Genomic DNA, 17,176 nt, shown 5'->3' with positions numbered 1-17,176 from the left:
ATCGAACTCAGGACCTGCCTCCTCACGCGCAGTGCTGCACTAAACAGCGACAGCCCGCTGTATACTTAGTGTCAGCACAAGTCGCACCATGCTTACTCCGCCCGCACTGTGACACACTGTGTGCTGGTACACATCACTCAGCAACACGACCAACGGGAATATCGCGCGGTAACTTCACTACCAGAGGAACAATCAAACAAACAATTAGTTATTCTTCGTTTTATTCGGAAATTTCAAGTATATTAACATTAATTTTTATTATATAAATTCATTGCTAGCGTAATATCTAAACAACCTGCTTACAATTCCAGTCTTCGCCCGCGCGCTCGCTCCGCCCCGCTCCGCTCCGCTCGGCGGGAGCGTGGCGGAGCGCGCGCGTCGCCTCGCAGACATGCCCGCACACACACGCGCCGCCGCGGTGTGCGCTGCTTCTTATTGCTTATTGCTTACTGAGACAGCCCCAGTTAAACTCCGAATATCAAAATATTACATCGTCGTAACAAAGTAGAGACAAGAGAGTCGTTGTAGAGATTAAGTTTATAAGTATATCAATTACTTTATAGTAATAATATTTAATATACATTTAGTTCATCCTAAACGAATCGACGCCAACTACGAGCGTGTCGAGTATGTACAGAGCGCGCCCCGCCAGCCCGGCCAGGCGGCCGCGTCGCCCACTGCTGCCCGGTAGCGAGCCAGCTGTATTAACAATACTTAGGTATTTATTTCACCTGTCTTGTAATTCGTTCAGTTTCCATGTGAAGGTAACTACATTTATACAACGCTGTGTCAGTGGCCGCGGCTCGCGCGAGCTGGTACGATCCGACGCAGCGGGCGCAGACCATGGACGGATCACAACGTACAGTCGAGAAGTAAGCTCGGCAGCGCCGCCCGCGGCCGCGGCTGGCAACACTTTCACAACACAGACGATGTCGTCGTCGCGAGGAACCACTCGCAGCCCGCGCTGGCCTGTGCGTGACAAACCCGCGACACGAATGGCGTGAGCGCGAGAGCTGCGAGAGTGGTGCGGTCAGGAGGTGTCTAGGGCAGGTTGGTGTAGTGGTGCGGGTGGCGGTAGGCGGACGCGAGGCGCGGGTCCAGGCTGCCGTACTCCTTGCCCGAGCGCGGCCGCAGCGTGCTCGTCGTCTGGCGCATCACCCTGCAACACACCCACACCTTGCACTCTCATCTGTTACATTCTCTTGGTTTAACATTGCTCTATCTCTGACGACTTACCTCATGGTGATAGGAGTATCTGTAGATGAGTGGGAAGAGCAAATGGACAGAGTTTCGATGTAGTCCGACATATCGGAGGTACCGCTGGACGTGCTGTGGGTGTCCATTACCCCTGGAAGAACAGTACAAATGTACACGCCACAATAAAATAAACCTTACAGATAAAAACAAAACACAGTATCATAACTACTGCAATTCTATAAAACAAAAAAAGAAAAATCTCTAAAAGTAAGAAGTTCTCGTGCAGAATTATTGAGAATTAAGTCGACTCATGTGTTCTATGGTGTGAATGAAACAGGATTTTATTTATTATTCAAGGAAACCGTACCTCGCAGCGGCTTGACCGTGAGGACAGGCACCTCAGCTTCGGCAGAGGAAGATTTGGCGGGCACGCCCTCCCTTTGTGCAGTGGTGCCGTCACTCAGCGGGTCAGTGGAACGGCTGCGGCGCGGCAGCGACGTGCCGGCGCCGGCCGCCGCGCGCCGCGCGCTGCGGTAGTGGCGCCGCGCCGCGGCCGTCGTCAGCGGCAGCTCGAACATCTCGCCTCGCCGCAACGAGCAGCTTGACACGCCTGAGTCGTTAGAACTAGACGAGTCCCTGTTGCCTCCCGCCTTGCCTGGCACGGAAGAGGAGCGCCTCGCTGGTGGCAGCCTACTGCGCGCTCCTTTAGATGCCTCGGAACTGTCTGCGTCTGAATGTTTGTTATCGACTATACAGTTACATGGTGTTGAAGGTCGCCCATCCACTGCGATATTACGTAGCGTTTCAATAGACGATGTGGAACCCTGACTACCGATGCTGCCATCGAATTCTTTCACGTCTTCAAGGAATCGTGAGGAGTCTGCAGAGCTCGACCGTTTTCTATACTCAATTCTGTCGGCTCGCTCCGTGACAGTGCTGGCTGTGCACACCGCGTCAGCGTCCGTTGTCCCCGATCGTCTACTTTCCTCACACAAGGTTGGGTTACTCGCAGACTTTTCTTCAAGTAACCTACTAATAGGACTCCTGGCAGGGTGCTTTAGAGTATTAAATGCAAAACCTCCAATTGGAGACATTGGAGTATAACCCGCTGGCAACGGTTTACTTTGTTCTAGTTTGTTACTGGCGTCGGGAGCCATCATTAAGTAATCGTCATTCGCATCAACAGGTACATCATCTTGGACTAAGTTTTTATTAAAACGCTGCTGTTGCGCGTGACCACATTTTGTACAAAGATTGACATCCGTCGATACAAATGAACTGGGATTTAAATTAGCGCTAATCGCGTCCAGTTCTGATTGTGTGACACCAACTTTTCTTAATAAATCTTTAGCATTTTCGTAGTGCTCTAAAGATAAGGCAAAACTAAGATTCTCATAGTTGGCCAACGGGCCGTCATCAATTTCTACCGAACTAGTTAGGCCCCGAAGAGACTCGCTCTCGGGTGCGTCTAGGTGCCGATCACAAGGCCTCTGTTTTCTTCTTGTCTTCCTTGATAAGTCTATTGTGGCATAAAGTGCGGTTCCATCACTACTGTTAGGGGTTACGTTTTCTTTGTTTGGCACCAAATTATCACTAGAAACAGTGTTTTTCCTGCAATATGGTAACTTTATCCAATTGTTTGCCCAATCTGTGACCCGCTGACAGGGACAACTAGCTGGCTGGAAGCTTTCTTCAGAATCTACTATCGTTGGTTCTCTTCGTCTTTTACCAAATTTTAGTAAACAGCCACAGGGCTTTTTCAAAATGACTGCATTCGACACTGAACTTTTAGTAACTTTAAATAATTCATTAGTTAGACACTCCTTGAGCCGCTTCGGTGTATCGTAATACTCACCGTCTGGGTGTGGAAGTTTGGGTACATCGTAGTTTTCATAGGGTCCAACTCTGCTGAGTTTCTCATCTGGCACACTATGTGCACAGCGGCAAAGAGGTACCGGTTTCCTATTTAGATTAAGCTCTAGTCGCGTGGGCTTGGGGGGTCTCTCCGGAGGCCGTTCAGGCCAGGTAGGGCAATGGCAAGCGTCGTCAGTCTTATCGGTTGCACTAAGAAGAATATCACAATGTTGAGTGGGCTCTGTGGGTTCTGTGGGAAGGGTTTCGTGAACAGGTTCCATAGTCCACGCAGGGTTGAAGTGCTTAGCGCCAGGCGTTAGTGCCGCCGTAGATGACCGCGACAGCGCCCCCAGCTTGGAGATGCAGCTCATGCACCTCTCTAGCGTCACGTTGCTTACTCCGTTCCACGTGGCCGCCTCCTCCACCGTCTCGTTCACGGACGCGGTGTCGCCGTGACCCATGTCCTGGAAGTTTGTTCTCTCTGCAGATGGCCAGTACGGGGAGATGGCGCCTGTGTCTTCACAGCCCTCTTCATAGTTGTGGATGTCTATAGGCGGGAGAGAGTGGTCTATTGTGTTCAGCTCAGAAAGCCTAGTATCTGGCCGGTAAGCTTTATGAGACTTTGGACTATCTGCACCTAAAATTAACAATGGAAACGACAATTATATATTATATTAAATACAATTGAAACAGAGATTATCAAACGAATTCCTACCAACCTTCACTATTTTTAAAATTATTTGGCCTCCTTCTGGGCGACAGGCGGCCCTGTGAGGCCAGGTCGAAGTCACGCGCCAGCTCCTTGGCCTGGTCTGTAATCAACACGTGCAGACCTTCGCCCTTGCCGCAGTGCGAGCCGCCTTCGAAGCAAAACCTGCCCTCGACCACACCGTACCGTCTGCATGCCAAGACCAATTGTTACACCATTTGCATATACAACTCATCTTAATACTTGGGCGATACATATTTTTTATTATTTTTATTCCGGAAACAAATAAATACATATTTAAATTAAATAAAAAAACAGTCCCCATACATTCTAGAAAGTTAACTATCAATGTAACCTTGTATGTCAATGACGTTGTTTTCATATAAATATAAATATTTGTATGTGAGATAAAAGCCGTCCTGACCTGAGGTGCGGCAGCTCCCATATGCCGAGCAGTCGAGGAGGCACTCCGGCAGTGAGCGCGAAGCGGCGCTCGTGCAGGTGCAGGCGCGCCGGGCCGGCCGGCAGGCGCTTGTTGCCCGCGCCCCCCGCGCCCCCCGCGCCCCCCACCAGCACGAGGTAGTGGCGCGGCTCGCCCAGGTGCGCGCTCACCTTCACCTGCCACTGGATGAGGCGCTCGCGGGTCTCGAAGGCGAGGATGGCGACCAGGTCCCGGCAGACCAGCGCCAGCGTGTTGGAGTGCTTGTCCAGCGTGAAGCCGGCCTCGCTGCCGAGGTAGTGCTGCAGCGACAGCGACGCCTTGCTGGCCGCGCCCGCGCAGCGCGCCTTCGAGTCGCGGTACAGCTGCAGGTGCACGCAATCTGCACACACACACACACGTCTCAGCCACGCATTCTGTCACTCTATAAACACTTACAAATACAATACTTATAGAATGTGTTACGGACGTTTAGTACAATTTACTTAACTATACTTGCTTATACTAAAAATATTACACCGTGAGCAAGTACTCGGCGGCCAGTGGCCGGTGACTCAGTGCGGTGTGACCTGCAGCTGCTACAACTTTGTTTACTTGCAATGGTCGAGTACTCGAGTTGTACGAGTCTCACACTACTTGTGGTGTAGGAACCCTGTTTACGTACTGGATACAATTTGGTTGCGATAATTATAATGAAATTAATAAACGAAAACTGCTGGCGTGAATGCCGGCTGCGTACGATGAAGTCATGTAATACTACAGTAGTGGTTGACTCGTACACGAGTAGTACGACGTGTGAGAGCTGACGTCACGGGTCGCTTCCTTACTGTAATACTGTTTCAAACAAATTTATGGGCAATAAGATGTCGGAAGTGCACATTAGCCGCGTGACGCGGACAGTGGCCGCACTGAGCCGCGGCGCCACTGTCGCCACCCACGGCGCGCCACTACACGCGGCCGGTGAATGAACGCTCCGTGTGGCCCCCTACTCAATGAACAGCTCATTCTGTGTTTTAGCGACTTGTAAGGAAAACTACACTTATAGTACAAAATCTCTGTAACGTCATGATGTATTTTACATCTAATGGGAATCTTATTTAATAAAATTAGGTGCAACAATATGAAATAAAACGGTGTTCCACTCACCTGCGACCGGCGACAGCTTGCGCATCACGCACCACCGGGACTTCCACTGCGGACAACACGCACACATCACTCTCTAATGCACCCGCACTCGTCACATTACCACCGTGTAGGTACACATGTCGCTGGTACTATGGCTGTGCTATAGCGGTCCCGGCCGGCGCGGGGGGACACGTCATTATATCGGAGAATGTACCGGATTACAATAGTGTACTACACGACATGACCCACACCTAAGAGAAAGTGTGCCAGTACTCGCGCGGAGAATGCTATTTTACGCAATTAGGTTAATGTTTATGGTCATATTGGCACGGGTAGTGGCAGTACCATTACATCTGCCATAAACAAACGTATGCTCACCTTCTTCCCGTCCCGGAACTTGACGGTGCCCTCGATGATAGTGTTGTCGTCCGCCATGGCCGCTCCCTGCCGCTCACATCACACCGCCATCGCCCGCTGCAACTAATTACTTGTTGTTCTAGCTCACACATGTTCCGCCCGCAACATCTCGTCGTCAGTCGGAATACAAGTAATGTTGAACAAAGTCCTCTCTCGTGAGCTAAGGCTAATGACAACTCACTACATTATGTATTGTTCCTGTAGTGTTGTGTTGCGGCCTGGAGTCTGGAGGTTAAGGCGCATGAATCAGGTAGGGAAACGTGGTAAGTACTAATGTGGCCTCTTCCGAGTTATAGGCCCTTTTTCAGATGATTTAGATTTCACTGACACACGAATATAATCTATATGCCTCTATGTACGTGTAGCGGTGCGGTAAATTAGCCAAAGAGCACCCGATGCGGCACGCACCAGCCGGTAGCTGGCAAACTGAATTACGTAAATGTATAAACATTTCAATGACTACCCGCGATACTATAACACGGTACGAAACTATTCCTATTAGTCAAATTCAATACATTTTATCGAAATGTCAAAAACGATATTTTTCTATGAATTTTGTAGGAGATTGCAACTTATGGCAACATCAAACTTTTGGGTTTAAAAATACTTATTTCTCGAAAACTAGATAGAAAAATTTAAAAAAAAACTAAGTATATCGTGAAATAAATAAATAAAAGTACGATTATTTTAGAATATTTTACTGTATTAAAACTTGGAAACTACTCAATTGCAGTATACCGTAGGGGGGAGCTCTTATAATTTAATTTAAACCATATATTTGTTAATTATATTTGTTTAAGTGAACGGAATAAGCCCAGTACTTAATCCAAAAAGTATTTTTTTCTCTTTGAGCTTATCAGATCACTCTTTACAAACAAGACTTTAGTTTGATGGCGTATTACTTAAATTATTTGTATGTCGTTTAAAACTGCCTTCCTGAACTAATGGAAATAAATGATATTGACTTTTACTTTGATTTTGACTTTTATCATAGCGTAAATAGTGAAGTACCTACTTATTATAAAACTTGCAACGCATTACAATCACACATTTACATAAGCAAATAGTACATGAAACGTTAAACAAAATTACTCCTATTAGCCCCCTGTTTGAACCTTTTTTTAGGGTTCCGTAGCTAAATGGCAAAAAACGGAACCCTTATAGATTCGTCATGTCTGTCTGTCCGTCCGTCCGTCCGACCGTATGTCACAGCCATTTATTTCCGAAACTGTTGGACCTACATAGTTGAAACTTTGTAGGTTGATGTATTTCGATAACCGCTATTCGAATTTAGAATAAAAATAAAAACCGGCCAAGTGCGAGTCGGACTCGCTCATGAAGGGTTCCATTACAACAAGTAGATGACATAATATAAAAGTTGTAAAATAACTTGGTTTTACATAGTGTTTGTATGAACAACAAAGTTATATTTGCGGTTTTTGAAAATGTTTTATTTCTTAAAAACTAAAAATGATATCTCGTTCAAACCAATTTTCGTTGCTAGTTTTCATTGAAATCTACATTATATATTTTTTTCAGTTTACTCACTCTCAAATTTTAAAAGTTAGAGGGGGGTTACACTCATTTTTCCACTTTGGAAGCGTCTAACTTTCAAACGATTGATTTTGACGAAAAGTTGTTTTAGGAACCTCTATGTCTTTTTTAAAGACCTATCCATAGACACCCATCACGGATATTTCAGCTGAAAAATATGTTTTTTTGAATCAGTTCCATGTATGGAGTGCCCCCTTTTTACCGACTTCACAAAAAGGAGGAGGTACTATGTTCGGCTGTTTGTATGTTTTTTTTTTTTGTATGTTTGTTCATCGAATACTCCGTCAATTGTCGACGGATTTTCAAAATTATTTTTTTGTTCGAAAGTAGATAGTTCTGAGGTGGTCCCATTGTCACCAAGTTAGGATCTGATGATGGGATCTTAGAGAAATCGAGGGAACTCCTCAAATATTATAGGGAACTATATAGTGATTTTGGTATATTTATCTAGAATTGAAGCATTTACACTCAAAATGTAACCTTTGAAGAGGTGGAACTGATGTAGAAGACCAGAAATGGCCAATGGAACTTCATACTCACAAGAAATCACAATAAAGTTATACTCCGTCAATTGTCGACGGATTTTCAAAATTCTTTTTTGTTCGTAAGTAGATAGTTCTGAGGTGGTCCCATTGTCACCAAGTTAGGATCTGATGATGGGATCTTAGAGAAATGGAGGGAACTCCTCAAATATTATAGGGAACTATATAGTGATTTTGGTATATTTATCTAGAATTGAAGCATTTACACTCAAAAAGTAACCTTTGAAGAGGTGGAACTGATGAAGGAGACCAGAAATGGCCAATGGAACTTCATACTCACATAGAAATCACAATAAAGTTAATTAAGTGACTGTGACAATACAAATAAATAAAGTAGTTATTGAGATAGAGAATTTTAACCGACTTTTTTAGTTGCGATAATGAGTATCGCAACTAAAAAGTGTGAAATAAAATACTTTTTACAAAAAAATAAACCGACTTCACTAAAAAAGTTAAAAATAACTTTAATTTCGGAAGTCGGTGTAACAAACAAATAATACCGAGAAACACCGACTTCCGAAATTAAAGTTATTTTTAACTTTTTTAGTGAAGTCGGTTTATTTTTTTGTAAAAAGTATTTTTAATTTTTAAATTTACAAATTTTTATTCAAAATTCAAGTAGCAGTTACCGAAATACATCATCCTACAAAGTTTCAACTATGTAGGAACAACAGTTTCGGAAATAAATGGCTGTGGCATACGGACGGACGGACGGACGGACAGACAGACAGACAGACATGACGAATCTATAAGGGTTCCATTTTTTGCCATTTGGCTACGGAACCCTAATTAATACATTAAAAAATTAAAGGAGGGCACACCATACATGGAACTGATGCAAAAAAAATTTTTTCAGCTAACATATCCGTTATGGTTAATTATGGATAGGTCTTTAAAAAAGACATTAAGGGTCTTAAAACCATTTTTCGTCAAAATCAATCGTTTGAAAATTAGACGCTTCCAAAGTGGAAAACTGAGTGCCCCTCTAATTATAACTTTTAAAATAAGAGAGTGAGAAAACTAAAAAAAAAATATAAGTATGCTGTAGACTTCAATGGAAACTATCAACGAAAATTGGTTTGAACGAGATATCATTATTAGTTTTTAAGAAATAAAACATTTTCAAAAACCGCAAATATAAGTTTATCGTTCATACAAACACTATGTAAAACCAAGTTATTTTATAACTTTTATATTAAGTCATGTACTTACTGCTACGGAACCCTTCATGGGCGAGTCCGACTCGCACTTGGCCGGTTTTTTAATCCTTTCTAGCCTACATAACAAAGTGAATATTCCATCGGAATTTGATGTTTTTAGCATTTATAGTTTGCGCATGGCAATGGGGAATCAGTCAGTCAGTCAGGAGATGTTATTATTTAAGTATTACATTCAATTCTGTAAGTTTCGTATAATGGACAAGTACAAACTTATCTCATTAATTTTTCATGTAATTTTTACAAAATATATATCAACCTCGATGACTTAAGTTTCAAGTGAACCAAATGTAACATAAGTTCGTTGTCGTACAATCTCGCATCCCTTGGCAGCACACGGCAGAGGGGACAGACTCGTAGCGGGATACTTACTCTGTCTTAGAGAAGTGTGTCACTTACTACTCACGTATGATACAAGTTGATGTGAATCTTAAGGATATCGAGGGAACCTTTCAAACATCAAAAAGAAAGTACAAACTTCCTAGTAACTGCAAAATACAATTATTAAATAATAATTTTAAGAGACTTTCTAAAAGGAATCCAGGTAAGGACTCGGCCGCAGTGGACGGACCTTGTACAGACCCGGCCAGCACCACGCCGTCTGTGTCGGGGCGTACCACAGAGATGTAGAAGGTTTTGTTTCCGAACGTCGACTTCACATACAAAACTACCATAAAGCGGAAAGGAAGTACGTCAATGATACATTCATGGTTTACATATTTCAGTATTTCATTACGCCTGCCTACAGGCACGTCATTAATTTCGTTCGACAACAAGTTTCTTTGCTATCAAGTTTCTTTTATTTTCTCAGTGATGTTATCTGTCCCATAAAATAAGGGATGAACCTATTGCCACTTACGGGGCTATTACTGGTCACGTAGCAATCGATTGCTGTGATGCAATGCTGAATTGCTGAAATGGCTATACTACAGGTATTGTATGGCTACGTAACATTAAACAAATATTTATAATAGAAATAATTATCTCATCCACGGGATTCTGCATTAACACTTTTTGTATCATAATTAGATCAGAAGAAATAATTACTCCAACTGCCAGACTTTAAACAAGTTGTGTGGCTACACTGGGGACAAACATGGTGGGTGGCATATTGGCCCGACTCCATGGAGCTGCGGACCACTTAGCGGGCTTACCGGAGCTCCGGCTCGACAGGCAGGAGTAGAAACGGGGTGGTTTTTACCCAGTAAGAGTCTGACACTCCCTCTCAAAAAAAAAAATCCCGACTCCACGCGACAATCGTTACACATCGGTGAAAATAATATGTAAAATTAATCGCTAAATACGTTGCTAAGCGCAAGTCTCGAGAACAGCTGAACTGATTTCCCCAATTCATGTTTTGCTGGGTTTGGTATTGTCCCTATTATGTTGCAAGATATAAATAACAAATATACGCAAAATAATTTCTAAGGCGTTCGTGGACCGTGGAGTCCGCTGAGCTCCACGGTCTCCACGGTGTACTGTGAGAAATCTTTGCTTGAAGGAAACGATTGTACTTATGTATTTAGTACAAACTAGTAAATAGTCATTCCGATTTATTCTGTAGTATGTAGATATGTATAGTCCGTCGTGTTATTCAGTATTTTTCTTAGTTGGCACAATGCTCGAGCTAATTGGAAGGCCACACTTGCATGTCCACACCCCCGCGTCGCCAACTTGTGTACACCCCGCTGTGTGCAGCTGTGTGTGTGTGTGACTGTATCTTTTAAACAAAATAACAATACTCAGTCTCACAATTACATATGTAATGTGTGTGAACTTTTTGAGAAAGTACTCAGATATCGAATGTCGAATTATTTTAGTTTTATACGATTTTGGAAATTAGGGCAGTAATCATCAGTTATATTTGATCTAGGCTTGTAGAACTAAAATGAATAATGCTTCGGATGTGCTGGCACAGCTCAGTGGCGCTGCCGGCAGTAGCGGCAGCCCACACTACACACACTACTTCTCTCGCAGCATCTGTTACACGACATTACAAACGTGTCTTACTTGTGTTGCGTCCATTTTTGTGGACCACATAGTTAAATGTTAGTAGTATATGTATTATTATGACAAGTTTATGAAACATTGCGTTAGTCCTCGCGTATAGTCTACCACGGGCAAGGGGTCGCATGTCCGTGTCCGCGCGGGCGCAACGTGCTGAGTGAGTCTCACACATCATGGAGTTTTGGTCGAATTATATCGACGTAACCTAAGCCGTAGCACCAGCGCCACGTCCACTGTATTATCGACAAAACCAATGAACAATGAGTACTGCTGCTACAAACTCCGTTTACGTATTCACGACAAAATGGTTGCAATCATTATAATGAACTAGCTTCTGCCAGCGGCTTCGCTCGCGTTCCCGTGGGATAAAAAGTATTCTATGTGTTATTCCAGGCCATAATATACCCCTGTTTCGAATTCCATCTCAGTTCCTTCAGCCGTTTTGACGTAATTAAATAACAAACATACACACAAACTCATAAACTGCCATATTTATTATTATTCGAATACTAGCTGACCCGGCAAACTTTGTTCCGCCTCAAACATTATTTTGTCACTTTTTAAATCTTCTCTGGATTCCACAAATAATTCAAGACCAAAATTTGCCAAATCCACCCGTTGTTCGAACAACAATGATTTTTAGATGTTAGATTATATTAAAAAGTGCGCGCAATGTGCAGTCTTTGACTCATACAGTTCATGTACACAATGACACACATTTTTTTGGAATAGAAAGCAAACGAGCAGACGGATCGCCTGATGGCGGCGGCCCATGGACACCCGCAACACCAGAGCAGTCACATAGGGTACTTAACACACTCCGACTCCAGAATGACATACTTTACCCATAGAAAACGAGGCATATCAAATAATTTTCACTTTATAGGAGTTATTGTTACCTGCTCCCACGATACATTTGCAACAAACAAAACTTGGTTTAAATGTATTTCAATAAGATTCATACGAATCTGCAATCACCGGCCAGTACTTGGCGCCAACAATGATACACTAACGTCGGGAGCTGGAAGGGACGCCTGTAGCGTACACCACGTAGTGTTATTGTCACACCAACAAAGTTTATGCAGTCCCACGGTGGGCGCCACTACACACTACTACAGGAACTCGACTCCGCCGGATATTACGAAGATATGAAAACTGTTTACCTCTCGTTTATATCCAATCGGTGTGGTGAAATATTTCCAAATACCTGTTAAGTGACATGCACACTCACTATCACAAATAATATTGCACTTTCCTCATTGAAGTATTCACATTTCACGTGCCGAGCTCCGCGGTACTGGGGCGCAAGACAAAAGTTAGAGTCGGTTCGCGCGACGAAAGTTTGTCGGCAGTAGAGCGCGAGGCGACGGGAGGCGGCGCGAGGCGCGCGAGCTGCGAGGGCGGACGCTCGCCACTGCCGGAGTGCAGCCCTCGCCCCGCGCGGCCGGGACCGGAGGGCGGCCGCGGGCGGGGGCGGGCGGGGCGGGGGGGGAGCCGCCCGGCCGACAGCTCGCCCGGACTCGACTCTCTTCGGGGAAATTTTGACGAATGACATTTTCGTAATGTTTCACTTTGAGAGCAGCGGCGCGCCTTCGCGAGGGCTATGCACTCTACTAATTGCGCTTTTAATGAATACTGATGCGTCGCGGGCCCGGCAGGGGGCGCGGCGGGGCCCGGGCCGCGCTTCCCGCGTGCTGTCCGCGTAATGAGCGACGAGCAATTTATGTAATTGGCAAAGTTTGTCTTCTGGCGGTTGTCGATCGCAGCTTTTATTTAATTTCCTTCAGTTTCACAGTATCCCAGTCCCGTCGCACTACCACTGTGCACCAATGGCGCACAAACTGCAGTTTGTGCCCCACGGTGGGCGCCACTACACTTTCCTTTAAAACAATAGTAAGTACTGCACAAACATGTTAAATGTTTGACAACTGACTACAGAGCACCGAGTCAACGGTAGCTAACACGTGCACAGAAGATACTGTGGTCGCATCAAGTCACGATGCTCAGTTTGATAAATATTGTCATGAACTTTAATAATAATCTTTATTTAATGACATGAACTGGTGATCATAACCAGCTTTAGCACAGTTACACCTGCCATCTATCAAATCAAATTGAAACTAGTCGTCCCGGAGACCATTTCAGCTTTAGTTTATCGATGTAGCTCTATGTTCTATTGTATGCTTGCTCTGTGTTGTTCGTCCTATCTACATAGATTTTTATTTGTCAATGTAGATACTTGGCATTATTGTTAGATGGAAATGGTTGCGACAAACTGAAGTGTAATCCGAATAATGTACACAACGCGCGGCCACACACTGTACCTACTCGGTTGGGAGGAGACCGTGACCTCGGACTGTCGGCGCTGTCATCTATCTCGATCGCATCAATGATTGCTTCCGAGTGTGGAGCGGCGGCGATTAGATAATGATCATGTTTACTTGATAACTTAATAGATTATAAAACACATCGCGATATTTACTTGAAACATACATATTATGCAGGTAGTACCACTGATACTTCACGAAGCATGCTGACGCGTAGGGAACATGGACAGTTCACTTCTAGCCCCGTTGTAAAGATTGCGTTTCAGTTACCTACACCTTTGATCGACTAAGTAGACCACAGACTTACACATTGACTTCAGTGCAAACTACATTCACTTTTAGAAATTATAACAACTGCTATAATAATGCTTAATTACTCTTTTATTCCGATCTTTTGCTAAAATCATAACTTCCATCAATTGGTCCGCATCTAGTACATGGTAAGGTGTGTGTAGTTGCGTATCGAGTAGTTATGTTGCTCAGTGTCGGCAGGCGTGTCTGCCGGGGCCGATGCAGGCGGCGTACGCCATGAGGTGCGGCAGCTGGCTCTGCTCGTACAGCCCCGTGAACATGGAGTGGTGCGGCCCGCGCGCGAACACCGCCACGTCGTCCCCGCCGTGCGTCTCCGAGTCCAGTGGTACGCTTGCCGGGAACGCAAAGTTCACATCATCTGCAAAACATAGGAAGCAATGTAATCATAGTATCTAATTAATATTAGAGTATTATTACGATCTAATTTCTATAGAAAAACTAAACTATTTTAGGCTAAGACATCGACAGCAACCAACGAGCAATTTAGAATTGTTGATAAAGTTATTTATGTTTAAAAAGAAATGGTTCATGGTAACTTTGGCAAGCCTCACGGTAATTGTACTGAGTGATGTCGTCGCGCAGCCCCGCGGCCGAGGGCGGCCGGTAGCCGGGCCCGTTGGCGTAGGACAGCGTCATGTACGGCACGCCGTCGTCCCCGCGGTCGTCGGAGGGCCCGATGATGTCGCTGCCGCGGTGCGAGTACCCGCTGACGGACATGACGTGCGCGTGGTCCGCCGTCACCACCAGCAGCGAGTCCTCCTCGCCCAGCAGCCGCGCGGCGCGCTCCACGGCCGCGCTCAGCTCGATGGCCTCGTCCAGCGACAGCTGCACCAAGTTCTCGTGGTGCGCGTGGTCGATACGTCCCCCCTCCACGAAAAGGAAAAACCCGTTTTGATTTCTGCTCAGCGACCGGATCGCCACCTCGGTGAGCTCTGCCAGCGTGGGCTCGGTGGCGGGGTCGGCCTGCATGTGGTACTGCATGTGGCTCCCCTCGAACAGGCCCAGCAGGTACTCGGGCTGCTCCTCCGCCGCGGCCAGCAGCTGCTCTCGGTTCCACACGTACCGGTGGCTGGCGTTCCGTGCTCGCTTACTCTCTTGCCATTCTTCGATCAAATTTCTGCCATCTAACCTCTTACCCCTCGAGCCTTCTTCGTCGATTGTAGAATTTGGCAAAAACTCTCGACGGCCTCCACCTAATATTACCTAAACAATATGATATTCCCATTAGATATATAAAAGAACAAGTACTTATGGTAGGTACACAATATTTTCAATCTGATGGAAAATAGAAGTACGTACAAGATGGCTACGGCAACGCGTTAACATTTGGTTTAAATTTGCCCATTTTATTATGTATCGAGTATCTAAAACCCAAAAAACTTATTTTGTTGATCACGTGTAGCTTATTAGAAGAGTTTCAATGTATTAAATCAATGTGCATTCATTAATTTGGAGCTCCTAATCATAAACTGCATTGTACTGACTACCTATTCAGTTATGTGATCCACAATTTCATTTATTCACGTTACAGTGCAATGTGTATGGGGATGTTGATGTACTAACATCAACGTAATAAAGTTGTACCGTATTTTGCGCATTGTATCTGTGTCACTGTGCCGGCACAGGATGCAGGATACAGTCTGTTAAAGCAGCGATTCCTAGAGTAAGTGGCACCTTGAAGTGGTCCCCGGGGTAGGCGTGCACGAGTTGCAGCGCGATGTCGTCCTGGCGCGCATGCGCCGCCGCGCAGCTGGCCGCCACGTCGGCGTCCGCCTCCCAGTCGCGGTGCGCCGTGTGCGCGTACGTGCCGGCGGGGGACGCGTGCGTCACGCGCGTCGTCGTCACGATACCTGCCCACACACACTCACATTCACTTGGCCAACTGTTCCACTTGTCTAATTGTAATAAACACAAACAAAATAAGTCAGCAGTTAGTCTGAAGTCACGCTACCTAGGCGCAGTAGTGATGGCCAACATAAATACATCAATGATAAAAATGTAAAGGTGCTGATAAACTTTACAATTCCCTATAAACTTTACAATGAGCATTCTTGTAAATATTAAAACAAAAATAACGAGACCGTATGGTGGCAAAAAGCGAGCGCTTGACGTTCTCTGACAAGTAAAAGATCTGAGCATTTACTTGCCAGAACGTCAACGGTGACTTTATAGTACCTATTAAATATTATTTCAACGAAATAACTGATTACTAATCGTTTTACTATCGTGCTACCTTGTAAAGTTACAAGTAAAAGAGTGCCAATAACGCAGTGCTATGGAATACACAATGCAGTAATAGAGCAGCGGTCGAGTACCGGCGTCCCGGCCGTCGCTGAGCGCCCACTCCGCTATGGAGTGCACGTGGTGGGCGGGGTCGCGCGCCGCCGCGCATGCGCCGTGCGGCACGCGTGCGCTCACGCCGATGGTGGCAATGTTGGCCTTCACGCCGCCCAGGTACGCCGTGGCCGAGCACGCCGAGTCCGCGACCTGCGCGTCCACGCAGTACGTCTGCAAGCAATGCGCACGCGCACACTCACACACTGTCGTCAACTACCACACAGGTAGGTATATATGATTGTTTATTAACTCGTATTTCATGTTGTTAGGTGTGCTGTGCATGGGGGAACTTATAGACAACAAATCACTGATAATTCCTATGATGTTAAATATACGTTAACCTTGTAGTTACACTGATGATGATAGAGAGACCACCATCAGATTAATTGTAGGTACGTATCACGGCTACAACATGTGACTAGTCTACGTGTATTCGTATTTATAACAAATATTAGTATCATATACCTTAGCTAGTCCGACCGTGGGGAACTTCTCAAACGCGAGTTGTGCCTCCTCGCCGGTGTGCCCGCGGCGCTGGCCGAGCAGCGTCCGCGCGGCGGCGAGCGTGGGCACGGACATGCCGTCGCCCAGGAACATGACCACGTTGCGCGCCTTCTTCACGCTCTCCTTGTGCGCCAGCCGGGCATTGATTGCAGCCTGGGCCTCATCGTACCAGAACTGCTGATCAAGTTCTACATCCGGAATGTTCAGCGTGTCGGTCTCGACGCTGCGTGATAACTTGTGATACACGTCTCGCTCTGATCAAAGAACAATAACATACAACGTGAGAGTCCACTACCACAAGTGATGTACCAATCAACTGGGCCACGATTCCTGGTACTTTGTCAAGACGACGCAGTAATGAATCGTAGCGCAGTGCCTGCAGTACCGTGCGAGGGTCGCGCCAGAGCCAGCAGCAGCAGCAGCGCGGCGCCGGCGTGGGCGCGGCCAGACATCGCGAGCGGGAGTGAGCCGCCGCAGCCTCCGCCACTATCTCCGCGGCTCTCATCCGGATAGATAACAACCTCTCCACTCAGATGTTCACTTATCTTTCAAGGCGACAACAAATATGCTACGCGGTATGGAAATAGGTTCAGCACACTGATCCTATGTCCTCACCCTCTTGCAGAGGTATACTA

At 45.7% G+C, this 17,176-nt stretch overlaps 2 protein-coding genes across 3 annotated transcripts; both read right to left on the bottom strand.

The window, feature by feature from the left end:
- Nucleotides 1-204: 204 nt before the first annotated feature.
- Nucleotides 205-12,512, bottom strand: LOC118271567 (uncharacterized). Of its 2 annotated transcripts, none has more exons than XM_035587632.2 (8): nt 12,225-12,512; nt 5,703-5,798; nt 5,346-5,391; nt 4,185-4,581; nt 3,771-3,949; nt 1,565-3,688; nt 1,237-1,348; nt 205-1,159 (listed from the first exon to the last, which is right to left on the bottom strand). In XM_035587632.2, exons 2-8 carry the CDS (start codon nt 5,757-5,759, stop codon nt 1,042-1,044), a joined length of 3,033 nt encoding a protein of 1,010 aa, XP_035443525.2. In that variant the 5' UTR covers nt 5,760-5,798; nt 12,225-12,512; the 3' UTR covers nt 205-1,041. The 2 variants fall into 2 exon arrangements, with proteins under 2 accessions (XP_035443525.2, XP_035443524.2); XM_035587631.2 differs by having other exon boundaries at nt 5,703-5,804; nt 12,225-12,511.
- A 1,236-nt stretch (nt 12,513-13,748) lies between these two features.
- LOC118271570 (membrane-bound alkaline phosphatase) lies at nt 13,749-17,087 on the bottom strand. The gene is made up of 6 exons (XM_035587636.2): nt 16,927-17,087; nt 16,503-16,795; nt 16,016-16,208; nt 15,375-15,550; nt 14,252-14,903; nt 13,749-14,058 (listed from the first exon to the last, which is right to left on the bottom strand). The coding sequence occupies exons 1-6, from the start codon at nt 16,991-16,993 to the stop codon at nt 13,868-13,870; spliced, it is 1,572 nt and encodes a 523-aa protein (XP_035443529.2). The 5' UTR covers nt 16,994-17,087; the 3' UTR covers nt 13,749-13,867.
- Between the last annotated feature and the right edge of the window lie 89 nt (nt 17,088-17,176).

This window comes from Spodoptera frugiperda, chromosome 5 (genome assembly GCF_023101765.2).
Source record: "Spodoptera frugiperda isolate SF20-4 chromosome 5, AGI-APGP_CSIRO_Sfru_2.0, whole genome shotgun sequence".
Classification (NCBI taxonomy): Eukaryota; Metazoa; Arthropoda; class Insecta; order Lepidoptera; family Noctuidae; genus Spodoptera; species Spodoptera frugiperda.
This window is presented reverse-complemented; position numbering and strand designations above follow the sequence as displayed.

What these genes read in the sequence shown, in the direction of transcription:
- LOC118271567 (XM_035587632.2), bottom strand. Translation starts at nt 5,759, where the DNA reads ATGGCGGACGACAACACTATCATCGAGGGCACCGTCAAGTTCCGGGAC. An exon ending in AGTTCCGGGACGGGAAGAAG is followed by an intron (nt 5,392 to 5,702) that starts GTGAGCATACGT and finishes TGTTGTCCGCAG; the next exon opens with TGGAAGTCCCGGTGGTGCGT. An exon ending in CAAGCTGTCGCCGGTCGCAG is followed by an intron (nt 4,582 to 5,345) that starts GTGAGTGGAACA and finishes GTGTGTGTGCAG; the next exon opens with ATTGCGTGCACCTGCAGCTG.
- LOC118271570 (XM_035587636.2), bottom strand. Translation starts at nt 16,993, where the DNA reads ATGTCTGGCCGCGCCCACGCCGGCGCCGCGCTGCTGCTGCTGCTGGCT. An exon ending in TCTGGCGCGACCCTCGCACG is followed by an intron (nt 16,796 to 16,926) that starts GTACTGCAGGCA and finishes TTCTTTGATCAG; the next exon opens with AGCGAGACGTGTATCACAAG. An exon ending in CCACGGTCGGACTAGCTAAG is followed by an intron (nt 16,209 to 16,502) that starts GTATATGATACT and finishes CATTGCTTGCAG; the next exon opens with ACGTACTGCGTGGACGCGCA.